Source organism: Mesoplodon densirostris, chromosome 1 (genome assembly GCF_025265405.1).
Source record: "Mesoplodon densirostris isolate mMesDen1 chromosome 1, mMesDen1 primary haplotype, whole genome shotgun sequence".
Classification (NCBI taxonomy): domain Eukaryota; kingdom Metazoa; phylum Chordata; class Mammalia; order Artiodactyla; family Ziphiidae; genus Mesoplodon; species Mesoplodon densirostris.
In genome coordinates, this window is record NC_082661.1 from 111,377,934 (window position 1) to 111,396,465 (window position 18,532).

At 48.2% G+C, this 18,532-nt stretch overlaps 1 protein-coding gene across 1 annotated transcript in view; it reads right to left on the reverse strand.

Moving 5' to 3' along the window:
- SIPA1L2 (signal induced proliferation associated 1 like 2) overlaps nt 1-18,532 on the reverse strand; it is a 110,250-nt gene that overhangs the window by 28,155 nt on the left and 63,563 nt on the right. The window contains exons 9-14 of the mRNA XM_060089950.1: nt 11,897-12,154; nt 10,065-10,148; nt 8,544-8,644; nt 8,122-8,225; nt 6,086-6,471; nt 1,318-1,542 (exon numbers count right to left, since the gene is read on the reverse strand). Of these exons, the coding sequence (XP_059945933.1) occupies nt 1,318-1,542; nt 6,086-6,471; nt 8,122-8,225; nt 8,544-8,644; nt 10,065-10,148; nt 11,897-12,154 (1,158 nt within the window). The remainder of the gene's footprint in view (nt 1-1,317; nt 1,543-6,085; nt 6,472-8,121; nt 8,226-8,543; nt 8,645-10,064; nt 10,149-11,896; nt 12,155-18,532) is intronic.

An 18,532-nucleotide genomic window follows, 5' to 3' on the forward strand; every position in this document is an offset into this window, starting at 1 on the left:
GTGTGTGACTGTCCTGCATCACCGAGATGACCCCACCTCCAAAGCCAGGCTACTGTGCTTCAGGGTGACGGCTCACTGGGGAATCATCAGGATATGAAACTCACATGAACATGCTCAAAATTAAGAACGATTTATTGGAACTCGCTAGGGCTCTTGCTTTGTTCCTGAGGCAGGTCAGGTTTCCCGAACTTTTCAGCTCTGTAAGTAGCAGCAGCGCTGACGACATGAAAGCAGTGACTGGGAAAGAAGCTTTCAAAACTTTTAAATGTGACTGAAGATGTGGTTGGCTTGGGAGCTAAAAAAGAACCCAAGACCCGAGGGATGGGGCCTCTGCACGGTACCCCCGTGGGAAGACCCACCATGGAGGGTTTGTGACAAGGCTGTCAGATGTGCCCAGCTGTAGGCCCTGAGATTTGGGGGTGGACATGCTCAAGAGCTCCAGGCCCTATCTGCTTTGGGAAAGACATAGGGAAGAGAAAAACAAACCCAGGTCTCATCAGTAACTGCTGGGATAATAAGGTAATACCGAAAATCACTAATAAAATGCACTATTCCAGTTTCCCTATGTGTTTGAATAAAAATTGCTAGTCTTTTTTCCTGCTAACTTAGTGACTTTATTAAAATTGACAAATGATACGTCAATAAGTATGCTCTGAGGGTCTACTACGTGGGAGTCACGAGGATGTACAGAGGTGAGCAGGACATGGTATGTGAATATAAAAGCAAGGAACAGAAATTTGTTTTAGGGACTTCGCTGGTGGCGCAGTGGTTAAGAATCTGCCTGCCAATGCAGGGGACACGGGTTCGAGCCCTGGTCCGGGAAGATCCCACATGCCGCGGAGCAACTAAGCCCATGTGCCACAACTACTGAGCCTGCGCTCTAGAGCCCGCGAGCCACAACTACCGAGCCCATGAGCCACAACTACTAAAGCCCGTGCGCCTAGAGCCCATGTTCCATGACAAGAGAAGCCACCACAATGAGAAGCCTGCGCACCGCAACGAAGAGTAGCCCCCGCTCGCCGCAACTAGAGAAAGCCCGCGCTCAGCAACGAAGACCCAACGCAGCCAAAAATAAATAAAATAAACAAATTTCTTTTTAAAAAAAGAAATTTGTTTTGATTTTATATGAGAACATCAAGGAAAGAGAAGACTTTTAAAGAGAAATATAAATGCCAACATTTAAAGAGCTTTACCAAGATGTTTCTCGATTATTCTTTTTTAGAAAATCTGTTTCTACTTGGGGGAAAAGTACATTAGCTTGGTCCATGCCCCAGATACCCAAGGTTTGCCTAGAGAAGAGCCCCCCGGACACCTTACCCCTGACACTCAGCCACTTCGGGTTCCTCGGGTGGCGGGCTGTCTTCCGATTTCTTCCAGCCGATGACATATTTGTTCACGGCCCCTTGCCGGTGGTAGGCCTTGGACACGGACCCCGGGGCCTGTTGACTGCTGCTGTGAGACACGATGTACACTTTGGACGTATCCAGAGACCCACTAATTTTGGACCCGTGAGCTGAGGGGCTTCCTGAATGGTGTGAACCACTGGGGAGAAAAAGACAGAAGCCGCGATACGATCAGATCTCAGCGGTGCGGGCACGTTGCCAAACTCAGAGCCACCACGCACGACTCCTGTCCTTCTCTGTGAGCAAAGTCGAGCAGAGGGGGGCAGATGTGGCCGCCTCTCTGCCACGTGCCTTTGGAACGCCCTGCTCCCCACAGGCCAAGGGTGTTCATGTGCAAAGCTGTATGCCTGTGGCCAGAAGGATGTTCAAAGCACAGCCAGGGGAAATCTAATAGAAAAATGGGCACCACAGTGATGCCTCAAAAGAAAAGAAACTCAAATGGTGAATAAAAGTAAGAGGAAGGGCTCAACCTCCACCATCCCCAGGGAAATGCCAGTGCAAACCACTGCAGAATATCAGGGCACACTCACCAGACTGGCAAAAATGGGAGCCTCTTATGATGAGAGTCCAGTGTTACCAGCACCTGGGGCAATGGTCACAAGCCCGACGTGCTTTTCCATTTTCCTCATTCAGGCCTGATTAAAAATGTCTTTGACCCCAATAGTAAAATATTTTAAAGTTAAACTCTAAGAACAAATGTATCGAATCCGTTTGACGAGCAACGTGGCAAAAACCCGTGTTTAGCAGCAGTAACGTTGTTCTAAAGGTTTCCTCTGAAGCAGATCAACATTCTAGAATGTTGGCAATAAGGTTTTCATGAATCCCTTCCTTCTAGACTCACGTTCTTATTTTAGAGTTTCACTGCCAACTCCCAATCCTTTACAAAGAGTAAAGAGTATGATGACATGAATAAGTGTAAACAACAGATAATCACATGAGCCATTTACAGGAGAAGCCAGAACATGGGTTGTTTTGTTTGGGTTTTTTGGCAGTTGACTCCTTTCACTTTGCAAAAGCTTGGTTAGGCTCCTATGAATACTGCTTTGTATTCTGAGCTCTTATCTAAGTGCCCTGCCCTCGTAGGAGAAAAAAAAAAAAAACCAACCAACCAACCAAAACGGGTTTGCTGAATTAAAAGCATGGAGCAGCAGGGGAGCCGGCTTAATGGGTGGTGATTCCTGCACACCCCTCCCTCCACCCCCGTTCTCCCCTCACACCAGTGCGGCTTGTCTCCAGGAGTCGTGAGTCCCCCTGCCCAGTCCTCGGTGCAATCCCGGAATCGCACCACATACATAACGGACGCTTGCTCGACTCCTGGACGGCTGTTGGGAACGTGCGCGTGTGTGGCGGAGCCGGTGGGGACGCCAGTGATGCTGGTGGTGAAAAACCAGAACCGGAGTATTAAGAATGCGCCACAGATGGTCTGGGAACTGCGAACGGTCGACCGCTGGTGCCTCCTGTTTCCTTAGGCGACCCAAGGCACTGGGTTACTAACTCAATCAACAAGCATTTATCAACAGTCTTCTTAGACTTCCCTCCTTCACTCAACAAACATTCCAATGCTTGTCAAGTTCAAGGACCCGTATGTACCAAGTGCTGTGGCTACAACGTGAAGGAGACAGGCCCAGGCTCTCTAGACGAGAGGGGGCAGCAGCCTGGGGTACGATCTACAGTGAACACAAATCATGTCAACCAGGGTTGAGCGCTGAGAAGCAGCTAAAACATGGTGGGATACACGGGTGCGTGGGGTGGAGGGGTGACTAGCCAGGATGCTTGGCGCTGACGCCAGCCCCTAAGAGGCTCTCCTGCTCCCCTGTTCCCTGGACTGCACCCAGTCACAACCGAGCCCCTGGGCAGTGGGCCTCGGCTCCGAGCTGACCACACACTCAAAGGCCGACGGTACTCATCACACAGGGAATGTGTGTCCCGGTCTGGGTCCTGGCATTTCAGGATCTGCAGAGTCTCAGCACCACTGTGGTAGGTGGGTCCCTTGTGCACTAATGAGCCAACACACTAAATACCTCAACACACTGACATTTCAAGTCTTATTTTAAATGTAAACTATTAATGGATAACACTTAAAAATACCTGAGTATTTTAAAATTAAAAAAAAAACTACTTTAAAATATTTGAAATCTTATTTTCTCTAGCTCTCCCATATGGGTCAGGGGACAGACAGGAGGAAGTGTTCAGAAGAGTTAATTTAATGATGAATTCCACATGAGCAAAAGCCTGCAACTGGAGTTGAAATGTGGCTTTAAAGTCACTGTCAACTAAGAAGGGCAAGAAAAAGGCACCTGGATGGGAAAGGAGCCCCTCACTCAGCACACGGCCCTTCTGCAACCACTGTGCACGTGTCCAGCATAAAGACATGGAAAGAGGGAACATCGACCAGAAATCCAATCTAGCAGTTTCCTGTGCTTTCTACGAGTCTGACCCATTACATTAATGAATGCTTAAGGTGTTCCAGAACATTGACTTCAAATCCCTATAAATAGCCTGACTCTCTATTCATAAAAGAAGGTGCTCTGAAAGCGGTTTCCACGGAAATTTTCCTCAACGGTAATACGAAATTCTGTTTGGGATGCCCATTACATCTCTCTAACAAGGTGTCAGGAAATCAGCCATGTTACAAAATCTTCTACACTCTGAACAAGACACCAGAAGATTATAAAATCCCAAGATGGTTTTTACAGCCTGGCCAATTCAAAACTGTCTCTGAAAGTAAGATAGGAATAATTCAGGTAACCAAAGCCACTGATAACACTTAAATATTATTTTAGTTAGTACTAAACCTATTTCAAGTCCAATTATTAAAGAGAACGGGTCAAAAGTAATAGGAATCTCTACTTTGAAAATAGTTTCCATATCCTGCACTCCGCCTGCCCAGGGGAAGAAGACAGAGCCGACGGTGGGTGCTCAGGACGCCCTGTCTGCATCTCCTCCCCTTTCTCCCAGGGACATGATCCTCTGATTTTCTTCTGGGGAGGTGGCTCTCTTCCCCAGTCTCCAGCGGCGTGGTTTGGCAGACTGACCCCCAGGCCCCCAGAGCACAGTGATCAAAGCCAAGGACACGTGAAGAGGCACTGGTGGCGGGGCAGAGGGCGGTGTCTGCAGAAACTTGAAAACGTCCGCACTTTCTTCCTGCGACGGGGGAGCACTAGCACGGGAGGCCTGCAGGTGACGCAGCAGGTGACACAGCCATTCTCACTGCTGAGATTTCAGGGCCGTCCCGCCGAGCCCACAGACCGGGGGACCTGGTCTCAGGTGACATCACGTGAGCTGCTGTGTCAAACAGAACCTTCACAGTTCTGGCCTGTGCAGTTACGTAAGCCAAAATACTACCTTTGCTGTGTGAGCTAATTCGTGCGCAGTTTTCTCTAACTTGTCACATAAATGCCCTCGAATACACAAATGATGTAAACGTAAGACACAGATGACGACGTTAGCGACAGGAAAAGGAAAGCAGAAAGGCGGCAGTGAGCACGTGTGTGCAGGCACCCTCGTGTTTTAGGTTTCTGTAAGAAAAATTAATTTACGGTAATTTTCCGGGACTTAGAAGTTTAAAATGTTTTTTCAAACAAGATCAGACATCACATGACATCGATCATGAAAATAACAGCACCGCTGATGAGGTCTCGGCCTCGACTGAGAGGAAAGCCCAATTGATTCATGTGTCTGCTTTGTGGTCACAGCTACTCTCCCTTCTGCCCGTCGGTTCGTCCCTCCCGGCTCGGCAGCGGCCGCTTGAGGACGGGGAGACAGTCAGAGGGCAGCAGGCTCAGCCTGGGTGAAGGCGGACGAGGAGAACAGAGGCTGGTGCTGGGAACCCCATGGCCAGCCTCAAGCACCATATCCTTAGGGACCTGGAAGGATAGTCCTATCAGTGTTCATCTGACTGCCCTCCAGCAGCTAGAAGAGTTCTGGGGAAAAGTCAGTCACTCAGAGCTGAAGTAGGGAAGGCCTTGGAGACAGCAAGGAAAATGAGAGCGGTCGTCGGTGTGCAGTAAATTCTACGCACGGCCAAACCTGAATGAAAGCGTTTCTCTGCCTGGTGTTTGAAAGGAGGAATCACCAATTATGAGTTTTAAAGTCACTGTACAGACATATATCAAATAGGAGTTTAAAACTACTCATAACTATATACTGCACATTTGTAGTTAGAATACAATTCCTTTAAATTTAGCTAGTCTTTTTTTTTTTTTAAATTGGACTGTCAATGTGAAAATATTTCCACTGGTGCACACACTCGTGAGAGGGGGCCCGCGGACCAGGGGAGAGCAGGGCACGGGCCTTCAGAGGGACGACGAGAGGCCACCCCCCGCCCCGTCACTGTCCACTATCCGCTGAGCACTGTCCAGCTTGCCATCTCCTGAAAACCAGGGACAACAGATTGAACTGGGGGAGAGAGATGAGTGGTCTGACGAGGGCCATGAGCATCTCCGTTTAGTTTTCTCTCAACTTTCAAGAGAAAGAAAGATAGAATCACAAACGTATTCGTGTGCACATTTCAAAGGAGACCCTGGAAGCAAGCGTTTCCTCTTAAGTCAGGCCGCGTGGCACACAGGTGACAATGACCTCAGGCGCCTGCTGGTCCTACTTCGGGCCCCTCTCCCACCCCAGCGCAGGCGACGGCGCCCAGGGTGCCCGGAGCGGGCGCCGCTGGTGGCGCGGGGACTTACCTGGAGTGGGATGAGATCTCGCTGAGGTCGCCCAGGCTGCCGTCGGCAGCATGGCCGGCAGAGATGCTGGGCGCGTAGCCGTGGACCGCGTACATCTTGGCCTGCTCGTCGTCGGGCCCCGGGATGTCCGAGTCAGCCCACTGATCCGCCTGCCCGTGGACCAGGGACCTGCTGCCCGCCAGGTGCACGGGGCCGAGGACCGCAGCAGGCATGCACGGGGCCGTGTCGATGCCGCTGTCCGTGGAGGCACCCTTGATGTACGTAAGCCCCGGCAACTCGGGGTCCATCAGGTCCCCGGACCCAAAGTGCTTGTCATCGCTGTTGCCAGAGGTGTCGCTGGAGAGTGTGTTGCTGCTGGAATGGCTGGGGCAGCTTTTCTCTCCAATCTTGAGAAGAAAGAGAAACGGGAAGGCTTCCAACAAATCCCACACTTCGCTTCTCCGTGAAGAGGTCATTCCCCCCTAGACTCAGGAAGCCACAAACCCGATGATTTCACCCGAACCCCTTCCGCTCACTTTTCAGTGCAAGGCAAGGAAAGAACTTCCTTTTAAAAAATATCCTGGTTTCATGCAAAAGTCCCCTTGAGTCATAATTCCTCTCATCATTCATCTTAACCTAAATGGGTATCTTTTCAAGTCTTTGTTCAATTACTTGTGCATGAAACGTGAAAGTATTGCCAGGGTGTCACTAACCAGAAAGTAATCAACGAAGGTTACAAAAGCTGAGAAAGCACGTGGGGGGGGGGTGTCAATAAAAGGAGGAGAGCAGCCTTTCCTCCAGAAGATGCTCCTGCGACGAATGACAGGGCCAGCCCTGCGTTTGGGGCTGAGGACCCAGGTTTGAATCACAGCGATGGGGCTTTGGACAGCCACTCGATCCCTCCCTCTGCTTATTACTCTAAGCCCAGTGATCGCTGCATGGACCCAACCAGCTCACATGCAGAAGCACAGTGTAAGCACAAGCCATATGCCCCAGAGCCCAAGTCAGGGCAGCCCCGGGGGGCTGACGAGATGGGGTGCTCTCCGGAGTGCTCTGAGGTCCCTGGATGGTGAGGCCAAGAGAACAGGGTAAATGTCCTCGTCTGAGGATGTCCTGGTACAGACACGGCCCCTCTCCTCAGGCTGGGAAAACTAACGAGGCCCAAATCGCCAGCCAAAGGCTGTGGAGTCGTGAGACCCAGCAGAGCCCCGATCTATTTTCAAGTGGTTTGGCCTTTCCTTCCTTCCTATCACATCCTTAAGGAACTCCCCTTGCCCTCTGTTATCACACATGGATCTTCTGTGCAGGTGGCATTGATTGGCTCCATGAGGCTGGCTCGAGACGAGGTGGGGATACAGCTGAGAGACGGAGGCCACGTGTTCGCAGGTAACACTCGGCTAGCTCTACAGCTGGCCGGTGACGCACGGAGGAGGAGGAAAGGAACAACTCAGGTCAAGGCCTGATCAAATGCCCACAGATTCTGAAAAATCAGCTACTTTATAAGGTTGGCTTCATTTGGCAACAACTACAGTTCCTGTTTTCACGTTGAACTGGAAGTTTTATTTCATTGAGCTACAGTCACCAACATGGCCCACTTTTTCATTTTTGCGGAAAGTAAACAAAACCACGCGGGCACTGTGGGAACACTGGCTGCCTGTCAGTTGGCTGGGGCTGGTATTACTGCGCCCCGTCTGCAGCTGTCCACTGAGCCCCAGGCAGAGTGTCGCCCACCACACACCCCGCTTCACAGGTTCCGCTTCTCTGCTGTGCCCACAAGTGGGTAAGAGTTAACAGATTTAAAATACCAAGGATCAAAGGCTGAGGCTACAATCTTGGCTCTGCCAATAATTTACAGTATGACCTTTCTTTATAAATCAAGGAGGAAAAAAAAAAAACCCTTAACTTTTCATTTAGTTTTTTTTTTTTTTCCCTCCATCCAAGAGCCTTGTGAGGTAAAAGACACCCCTGAGAATCCCTGGCAACAAAGGTAATAAATTGCGTATGCTGAGATGATCACAAGGGCCGAAGGAGCGTTAGTTCACGCGGAAAGGACTCACATGAGAAAGCTTATTGGGGGAATCCTTGCAGCCTCCATCATTCTGCAGGCCTCTTTCTTTATAGGAGCTCAGGACTTTGGAAGGTGGGCCGTGCCATTTGGTTTCTGTCACAGAGAGAAGACTTAACATTTCATTTCTAGTGTTAACGGAGGAGCGAAGAAATGCAGGAGCCGAACAAATGGTTCAGTGACCGTGAAGAGGACTGTGGTTCTAGGACCTGCTCCTGGTCCACTCCCCAGGCACCACAGTCACCACCCGCCGTGACCACGTCCCAGACGACGTCGCGAGGTCCAGCAGCCAACTCGCACAGGGCAGGATGCAGCTGACCAGACGTGCGCGGGTGAACGAACGAGTGACGGGGGAGGGGGGGAGGAGGGAGGGGGCAGGAGGGAGGGGCGCCTCGGGGCAGGGGTCCTTGTTACCGGGGTGTCTGCTTCCTTCCATGGTGTCCTCCCGCTCCCTGGCCCCTTCACATTCCAAAGGGCTGGAGCCCTGGTGCTCCAGCAGCAGGGGAGACTGGCACCTGGAAAGAACACAGAGTTGAGCCCGCCTCGCCCCCCATCATCCCTCCACTGTCCCGTGTGTGTGCTGGCTCCCCGAGGGGCAACCCCAGGGACCCCTAAACAGAGGCTGTCTCTGGCAGATGGAAATGCAGGGTCTGCCAGCCCAGCCCTGCCTGAGAGACTTAGAGCATCTGGAACTGGGGGCTCTCGTTTCACCACTGGGTCCATAGAGGCACTTGGATGACACTGTTTACAGATAAAGGAGGTGGCCGCCACCAGGGGATGGAAGGACCGTCTAGGGTCAGACGGCTCGTCCCTGACGGGCTGAGGATGGGCTCACTGCATTTGCTGTCGCTGTTTCTCTTGTGCACTGATACTTTTTTATATCCAAGTTTTTAAGGAAAAAGAAAATTAGGTTGATTGGCGCTAGACTACATCCAGGTGGACTTTGTTTTATGAAAACCCCCAAATAGGACAATTCACTCTTCCAAAAGAAACTGCAGAAAACTTCTTCATGTTACAAAGGGACACTTACTTACAGAATCCCAGTTACAGACCCCGGTTTGCAGAAAAAGCCAGAAGTGGTTTTTCCATTGACAGAAAAGACTCCCCTCTACTTTAAAAATGCAACTCAACGGAGAAACATTTCTTGAAGTACCACTTTTAAGAAGCCCCTCTAGGATCTAAGGTAGGGAATGCATGGAACTCAGACTGCAAAGCTGTACTTCTCAGCCCAAACCAGAAGGAAGGAGCGTGCTGGGGAGAGACGTTTCCCTGGGCACGTGCAAGAGCAGTAATAGAAGGTTCTCTGGTCCGGTGAAAGCCTCCCTGGCTGACCTAATCAATGCAGCCAGCTCCTTTGAGCAGCAGAGACAACACTGGGTCCCAGCAGCACACACAAACACTGCTGCCGAAAGCCAGGCCTGCATCTCCATGGGAAAGCACACCGGCCCCGCTGTTTCCCCTGAGTGACTGTATCAGTCAATTCTGTGTCCTGTTCACAGGCACCCTCCGGGTCCCAGATGCTGCTCACACACTACAAGGGACCTGCTAAATCTGCCTTCTCTGATTCTGGACTGGGTTTGGGAGAGAAAACACTTTCAAGAGAGGCTGTGAATTTATTCCTTGTCAGCAGTTCCAGTGAAGGGAAACTCCCAAGGGCCATCGCCCACAGGATCTCCAAATCCTTAATTTTCACATGTTCAGAAAGACTCTCCCTTATTTAAAAAAAAAAAAAAATCAGACAAGCTCAGAATACAGACAAATGAGTGCCACCTCCCTAGAAATGATGAGCTATCCAGCCTGGATGCACCCGTCCTATCGAAGGTCTGTCTTTGTTTCTCTGTCCCCCAGTGGCCTCGTGCACAGTAAGCGCTTCTGAATGCGCCCCGCAAACAACTGCCCCCCAGGGGCCCGCAGAAAGGTGAAAATGAGCGGTACCCGTCGTATCCAACTTGCGGTCTCCAGGGTCCGCTGCCGCCGGGTCCGGGATCACTGGAGGAGGACTGGTTGCTGGGTGAACTTCTGAAAGGTTGACTAGAATCAGTAACCGGGCCCTGAGGGGTCTGCAGGCTGCCAACATCCTGACCTGGCTTGTTTTGTTTTACAAATGAATTCATTTTTCAGCGATGAAGAAAAGGAGAAACACGCATCGCAGTCATGGACAAATAAACTAAGAATTGGTGATGCCATGATATTTCAGGTGGTTTATGGTTGGTAATTTATTATAAGAAAGAGATATGGCAGAAACAAGGCTTCACCATCTAAAGATTTAAAGCACAGCTAATGATGCCAGTGAAACACACGGAACCCCCAAGAACACAGAATTATGAAAACATCACTACTACTTGGTCTGTGAGACTCAATGCAAGGCACATTGTGTTTCTATATTTAAAATCCATAGAGAGAGAAAACCCTAAAATTTTGGCAAAGCCATTTATTTCCACACATCGACTGAACGTCATCCTATTTGTTTCAGACACACAAAAATGAATGATACTCGTGAGAATTCACTTGAGGAAGATGTGCTCGCCAACTTTCCCTGTTGCTATTAGAACCCTTCCTTATAATTTACTAAATTCTATGTTAATAAGGGACGTTCTGCAGACCCCTTCCCTTCCAGATGTCACCCTTTTCACCTGGACTATGTACTATGTGCATTTCTCTGAATATGGGAAGTTTAAAAACTCAGCAGACCTTTGAGAAGGGAGACCAAGAGCCCAGATGACTTAGTGTCAAGTTAAAGTAACACCATTCCTGCACTCACTCTTAGAAGAATAGACTGGAGGAAGCGAAGGAAGACCACATGTTTTCATCTTAGCAATTATTATTAATACCTATATAGGCTTCCTATGTGCCAGGAATGGTTCTAAGCAGTTTACCTCTCTTGATTGACTCAACTGTCCTAATGCCCTGTGGAGGTCTCTATTATTGCTAAATTTATTTTTCAGACGAGGAAACTGGAGACTGGGAGAGGCCGAGTAACAGGCCAAGGTGATGACCCGTCAAGCAAACAGCCTGGCCCAGCGTCTGCTTACAGCATACGCTCTTTTAGACGAGAGCCTGACAAGACATTCGGAGGAAGCTCATGGTGTCTCCATGGCCCATAAGTTATGTGAAAGTTAAAACAAAAGGAGTAGGAATCAACAACCACAACAAAACAAATTTACTACGTTGTTCACTTAAAACTACCTTTGCGAATTATGCAACCCCCGAAATTCTCACCAGCTTCTAATGCTGTTGGATTTAACTTTTAAACGAGTGCATTCTCTCAGGGAAAAACTTAATTTTAAACTCAACTCCCTTTGCTTAAAATGAGAGAGAAAAACAAAGAGATGCTAATGATCCTAGGGCCTCTGAAAATACTACACCCACGAGGGTGATGGTATTTCATCACTGATTTTGCAGCTTTGTTTTCTTTATACTCAAACCGTTCATATTTATCTAGAGGCTCCTGCAAAATGGTTTCTCAGATATCTTTCCCAAGATGGTATGGAGAGTGAGTTGATAAGAGGATCGCGGTGGAGAGGCATGGCCATGGCCCTGGGGGGCAGCGTCCGTGGGGAGGACTTGCATGCCATCAGCATCATCGTTGGGCCAGGACCCCAAGCACCCCAGCGTCTAGGGCCCGCCCAGCCACCCTGCCTGCCCACTTGGTCAGAACAAGCTAACTCAGAAATGATTAAGCCACATAAAAGTCCCCCTGACCCTCTGAAGTTCTAGCTGCAAGAGCTTCACAAGGGCTGCCCTTGAGGAAACGGTACCAGCCTTACCTGGTGCCGTCGGGCAGCTTCCGGTCAAAGGAGGTGCTGCGTGGGATGGCGGCCTGGGTCTGTGGGAGCAGCGGCTGGCACTGCAGCCTGTCAGGCGTGCCGGGCACCGGAGAGGCCCTGGGCAGGGGCTGCAGGGCGGGCGTGGGCACTCGGTGCCATGTGGTGTTCCTCCGGAAGGGGGTCTTGTACTCACAGGGGGTGCCCTCGCTGTCCAGCTTGTACTCCACCATGGGGATCCGGCAGAGCTCCGAACACCCTCTGTGAAGCCAAGAAGAGATGGTCGGGGGGTGCTCAGCGCTGAGCCCTCAGCACCGTCACTCGCAACCGCACACGTGCTTCTCGGGGCGCACGGACAGTGATGCAGAGCCATCACCCTCAGGAGCAGCCCTGGCGACGGTGACCTTGTCTGTTCACCCCCCAGCACGGGTCAGGAGGAGGCAGTCTCGCGCCCGTGGCTCTGATTAACCTACAGATACACCTGTCAGGCGTTTCATTCATAGGCTCTGTCTCTCCAGGTAGCCTGCAAACTTCGCGGACAGACTGCCATATATCTTTAACCACTTTGCATACGTTGAATCATCTGCATTGAACATGGGTGATAAATAAACTTTAATCGAGGAAAAACGCCTCATATATAATCTAAGCAGATAGTTGAAAGTACAGTTGTATCATCGGGAATCAGAGTCACATGTTATGCCAAGTCTGAGAAAAGTGAAAAACAAACTTCGCAAAAGCTGTCACAGTCAAGGGAAAAAGCCTGAGTGTCCATCCTGTCAAAGTCACGTGTGGTCTTAGTTACACGGTCACTCTCACGGGTCCTCACAAGGTCATCTCCCGTGGGCTCAAATGATCAGTCAGGGATGTAAGCCCCTTTAGCCCGGAACATGTGATCTCAGACATCCCTCAAGTTACACCGTGCACATAGTACTACTGACTTGACCAAAGGGACCTGCAAAGCCAATTGGTGCTGTTTGGCCAGGACGCAGGAAGACTCGGTAAGTCTCAAATTTGAGTGTCAGGGTAAATCATCCCAAATTACCACATGAATGAAGCCATGCCTCTCCCTAGATGTTCCGGAGTCAGCAGAAAAACTTTCTCATATTCACTCTAAGAAATCTAGTAAGGCAATAAGGTATCGCTCTTTAAACAGGAGACTTCCATCCTCAAGATGGTGGAGTAAAACTTTTCAGAATCATTACAAAAGAACAAAGAGAACAAAAACCAAAAACAAAGTGGACCATCAACAAAACTTGGCGACACCAAAACACAGTATATAAAGATGGAAGGCAATATCGAGACTGGAAAATCTATAGAGAAGGACAGTAGATAAGCTGTCACCTAGGACTGGGGATGGGAATAGAGAGTCTCTAAATCAGACCAAGGTTTCTTTTTCAGATGATTAGGATTTTCTAAAATTAGAATGGGGTGATGGTTGCACAACTCTGAAAATATTCTAAAAATGGGTAAATGCTATGGTGTGTTAATTAGATTTTAATAAATTTCATGACTTAAAAAAAAGAAGAAAAAAGATGGAAGGCAAATGGGAGAACGTCAATGGTGGAGTAGAGAAAGGCAAACCCAAGGGTGTGCAGAGGGAAAGACAAAGAGAAGTACGACCATCCCCTTGCACACCTGAACAGGTGCAGGAACAGAAGTGCCACAGAGAGCGGAAGGGGAAGGGAAGGAGTGAGCAGAGAAAAGTGTGACCCTGGGGTCCAGGCGGCACTGGGCCCCATCTGGCAATACCCACCCCCGCCTCTAGAGGGCAGGAGCAATGGTCTCGGGAACCCAACCTGAAAGGAGGGACTCAAGGTCACGAGGTACCCAGAAGAGCACAGCTGAAAACAAAAGGTGAAGTAAAAGCTTCACTGGAAAGGAGACCCCGAGTTGCTCCTTCCTCCAAACCCAGCTTCAGGGTCACACCTCAAATAACAGGGATCTTTCTCCAGAGTAAAGACAAGCAGGTGTACGCCACCTGATCACCCTGCCATGAGGCTCACCACCCTCAGAGAACGAGAAGGAACTTTTGAAATTTAAAAAGTGGATGGCTAAAATTCAAAATAAAAAATCCAGTAAGACAGGTGGAAGGAAGGTAAACTGAGGAACTCTCCCAAAACGTTACAGGAGAGCAAATGCAAGAAAATTCAAGTTCAATCCCAGAAGTCTAACATACACCTAACAGAGAAAGAGAACAGAGAGAAAAAGGTGGGAAGAAATGATTAAGAAATAATACAAGAGGGCTTCCCTGGTGGCGCAGTGGTTGACAGTCTGCCTGCCGATGCAGGGGACACGGGTTTGTGCCCCAGTCCGGGAAGATCCCACATGCCGCGGAGCGGCTGGGCCCATGAGCCATGGCCGCTGAGCCTGTGCGTCCGGAGCCTGTGCTCTGCAACGGGAGACACCACAACAGTGAGAGGCCCGCATACCACAAAAAAAAAAAAAAAAAAAAAAAAAAAGAAAGAAATAATACAAGAAATTTTCCAGAACTAAAAGATAGGTAAAACCAGATTTGACGGTCTATAGTAGAATGAATGAAAAAAAGGTCCGTATCAAGACGTATTATTGTGGAATTCAGAGTCCTGGGTTAAAGCAGAGACCCTAAGTGTCTGGTGCAGAGCCCACACAAAGGCCTGGGTCACTGAACGGTCCATTCTTCTCAACAGCAATGCTGGGTGACAGGTTCTCACCTGTCAAATCAACAGTACTTGGAGCTTGGGACGGAGAGACGGATAAAAACCAAAAACAATGCTCTGCTTTTTGGCTTGGGAAACCAAATGGATGGTGGTGCCACCCTTTGAGAATAGAAGAAATGAACTGAATAAAGCATCCTAAGGAGGTACATATGCCTGTTACACAGAATGGGGCAGGGATTATCGCTTTACCAGTAAACTTGACTTCCTATCTTTTATTTTAACTCTCCTTCCCCCAAAGCAAAATCCACCTCTCTTTATCTAAGCAAGTTTAAATTACTCTTGATTTACTGAATGTGCTATAAGTTACTGGTCAAATTTAATAAGTCGAGATTTACATTGGATTGCATTTTTTAAATAAAATGCCAAGATGCTACAATTTTTTGTTCACGGACATATTGTTTCCAAGTGTTTTTCTATTTAACTAGATACCACATCCCCTGGGACTACTGAGTAGTGCATATGGCCAATGACGTAATCAGAAATCATAAAGGTGGGATATTAGTATACATCAAAACATCAAGAAAACCGACTCTTGTAGTCGCCCGGAGCTGACGTTGTAAGCAAGTCACTGGATGTTCAGGTGAAGCTCAGGCTTTGGTGTCTCAAAGGCTGAAGCTGTCTGAATCGTCCAAGTCAAGGAATCTCTAACAGAGACCAACCAAAGTGACAGGTCCCGGAGTTATGTTTTGAATGAAAGGCATGTGAACCTTGAATCCTAGGGACTAAAGGGCACCTTGCATTTCCAGTGTTTGTTTGGGTTCCCAATTGATTGGGTTTGGTTTAAAAAGAAAGAATGAAGGGCTTCCCTTGTGACGCAGTGGTTAAGAATCCGCCTGCCAATGCAGGGGACACGGGTTCGAGCCCTGGTCCAGGAAGATCCCACATGCTGCAGAGCAACTGGGCCCGTGCGCCACAACTACTTGTGCCTGCACTCTAGAGCCCACGAGCCACAACTACTGAAGCCCGCGCCTAGAGCCCGTGCTCTACAATAAGAGAAGCCACTGCAATGAGAAGCCCACACACCACAACAAAAAGTAGCCCCTGCGTAGCAACGAAGACCCAACGCGGCCAAAAATAAAAATAAATAAAACAAATAAATTTATTTTAAAAATTAAAAGAAATAATGAGAAAAGAGAAGACAGATGGCTGGGTAGTACGGTGTCTTTAATTCATGCTCATAGATTGTAGTCTTCAGTAAGATGTTGTAATTTAGCTTCAATCTTGGATGAAAAAATGTTATATAAATGCATAATCATGACTAATATTTGAGACAAAATAAGTTTTGCTGACAAAAACTTGTGCCATGCATTAGGTTGAAGAGAGAGTCAGGGTTGAATATTTCATTTCCAACCTCTTGCACAAGGTCATATGTAAATGATCTTTTAACACTAAACATGGGCATTCTTTTGCCCTAATAAAAATCAGCTTAAAGAATGACTTTATTTTAAAATCAAAATTAATTCTGTTATGACACTTTTACAGTAACTACTCTTACAAAAGAGATTTTTGCTTTGTTTACTTCTATGACCAAGACATCCAATAAACATCACTAATTATAACATATCATCAAACCTAGTCAAACTCAGCTCTGTTCCAGAAGTATGAGGAAGTTCTTGAAGGATACATATGGAAATTCAACCAATTTTTAGGGAAATGGGAAGAGGTGTAGAATAAGAATTACACATTAGTCTGCAGAGGTGCTCATGCTCCAGCAGGTGCCAGGAACTGCACCTGCCCGTGAGCACACTTCCCTCTCCCCCTTGGGTGGCCAAAGCACAGGACGCCAGGCAAGATCTCAGCTCACCTGAGCATCCAACCTGGCACTGCTGTGAAGGGCACACGGCACACATTTCTGGGAAGTAAAGGCCAATTCAAACCCAAACTGACCAAGTGCAAAAAAGACACAGCACAAGAAGTCATTTCCGAACAAGTGAGCTGCTAACTTGTGTGCAACTGAACCATGTTTTGAAGAAAAGACTTAGGTCTTTTGCTTTCCCGCATTAGTGCAGAAATCCAGACCTCACTGATAAACGTGTTCCATCTCCTTTCGACACACCAAATTGAGTCAATGGATGTGAATGGCATTTCTAGCTTATGGCACCTTTTTTTTGTGTGTGTGGTACGCGGGCCTCTCACTGCTGGGGCCTCTTCCGTTGCGGAGCACAGGCTCCAGACGCACAGGCTCAGCGGCCATGGCTCACGGGCCCAGCCGCTCCGTGGCATGTGGGATCTTCCCGGACCGGGGCACGAACCCATGTCCCCTGCATCGACAGGCGGACACTCAACCACTGCGCCACAAGGGAAGCCCGCTGGCACCGTTTTTATGGTGTTCTTGCCAAAAGGAGGCACTCAAAGACTTAGCTAAGGCTGGGGGATCACTAACATGTGGGCAGTTACATGACTTCCTCTTTGCTCCATAACAAACATCATCTACTTACGCTGTTAATTACCATGCTAGGTAGAGATCAATACAAACTCAGCTTCGGGGATCAAAATAAATGTAATTTTTAACACTGCTTGTCTAGCCAGTAACTTTTCTGAGGCTAATAATCTCTCTCAGTCGACTATCCTGGAAGGGAAAACATTCTGTAGACCAAGAACATCATAAAAAATGTGCCGGTTAAAAATGTGACACTACAAAACTGTAAGAATAACAAGTGGTTCCGTGAGTTGCAGCCCTCAGAGGATCTTATGTTTGACTGCTTTAATCTGACAAACAATCCCGTTGTCCTTCTAAACCTGGCACTGTGGACTCCGCAGGATGACTTATAACTTCCTCACATCCACATGCATCTGTGTTCTCCTCTGCTTCCGGAAGCTCCCAAGACCAGGGTTTCCCACCTGTAGACTTCTAGTCTGTGGCTGCTCCCACATCCCGGCTTCTGGGCACGGCCAGCGCAAAGGTGGTGTCCTCTCTATTCACAGGTAACAGGCACCCACGCTCGCTGCCCAGCACTGTAGCTACAGATGCACAACTTCAGAGATACCAGCAAGGTCCCCAAGATGGCATCATTCCTTTCAAATGACACCTCCAGTCTCCCAGAAGCACCCTCCATTGAGCATCAATAAATGGGCGCTTGAAGCAGAATCACTGCTGGCCAGGTTGTGGACTCAGCTCTTTGAAGGAGCCATTCAACCTCAGCAGCCTGACCATCAGGACCATCACTGTCTGAGCCCAGCCAAGCTGCAGAGTGTTCTCTATTCACTTCCAGCAGGAACTCTCTACAGCAATCAAACTGTTCTCCACTGAAGAGAGAAGTCTATGCCCTGGGCTCAAAACCCAGACCTGCTAATGTGTAGCTCAGAAATGGGACAATCTCTTTGGACCCACGCTTCTCCTCCTGCAAGCGGAATAGTGACAGCAGAGGGTGTGTCGAGATTAAATTAAACGAAGTATGCAAGCTTCCCAAAGCAACAGCTTCAAAGAAAGAAGTTAGTTTCAAACAGATACTATTAATATTTGCTTCTATAGAGACAGTCAATATAAAACAGTAAAAGGCCCATACACTTTCCTGAAAGTTCTTTCTAGGTAATATATATTTATAGAATTATAGAACTGTAAAGTTTAACTTAATGTAACAATCGGAAGTGCAGAAAAGTTTAGAGCTGTAAAATTCCCTTCGTGTACATTCATCTATAGAACAATGCATCATTACCCCGTTACTTGCTTCTTTCATCTTATATCAAAGTAGGACCCGTGACTTTCAAAAATGAAGAAAAGGGAAATGTCCTAGGGATAAATACTTTTGAAGAGTAACAACAACAATAACAAAAAAAAAAAAAACCCCAAACCTAGAGAACTGAGAAAGTTGAAAGGAACAAGACGTATTCTTTTTGTTCAAAAAAGTTGAATAAATTAGCAGGACGTGGAGTGGGTAAACCATGGACCCACAGCACAGCTTAATCATGTCATTACAACTTGCATTTACTCTGAAACTGCCTG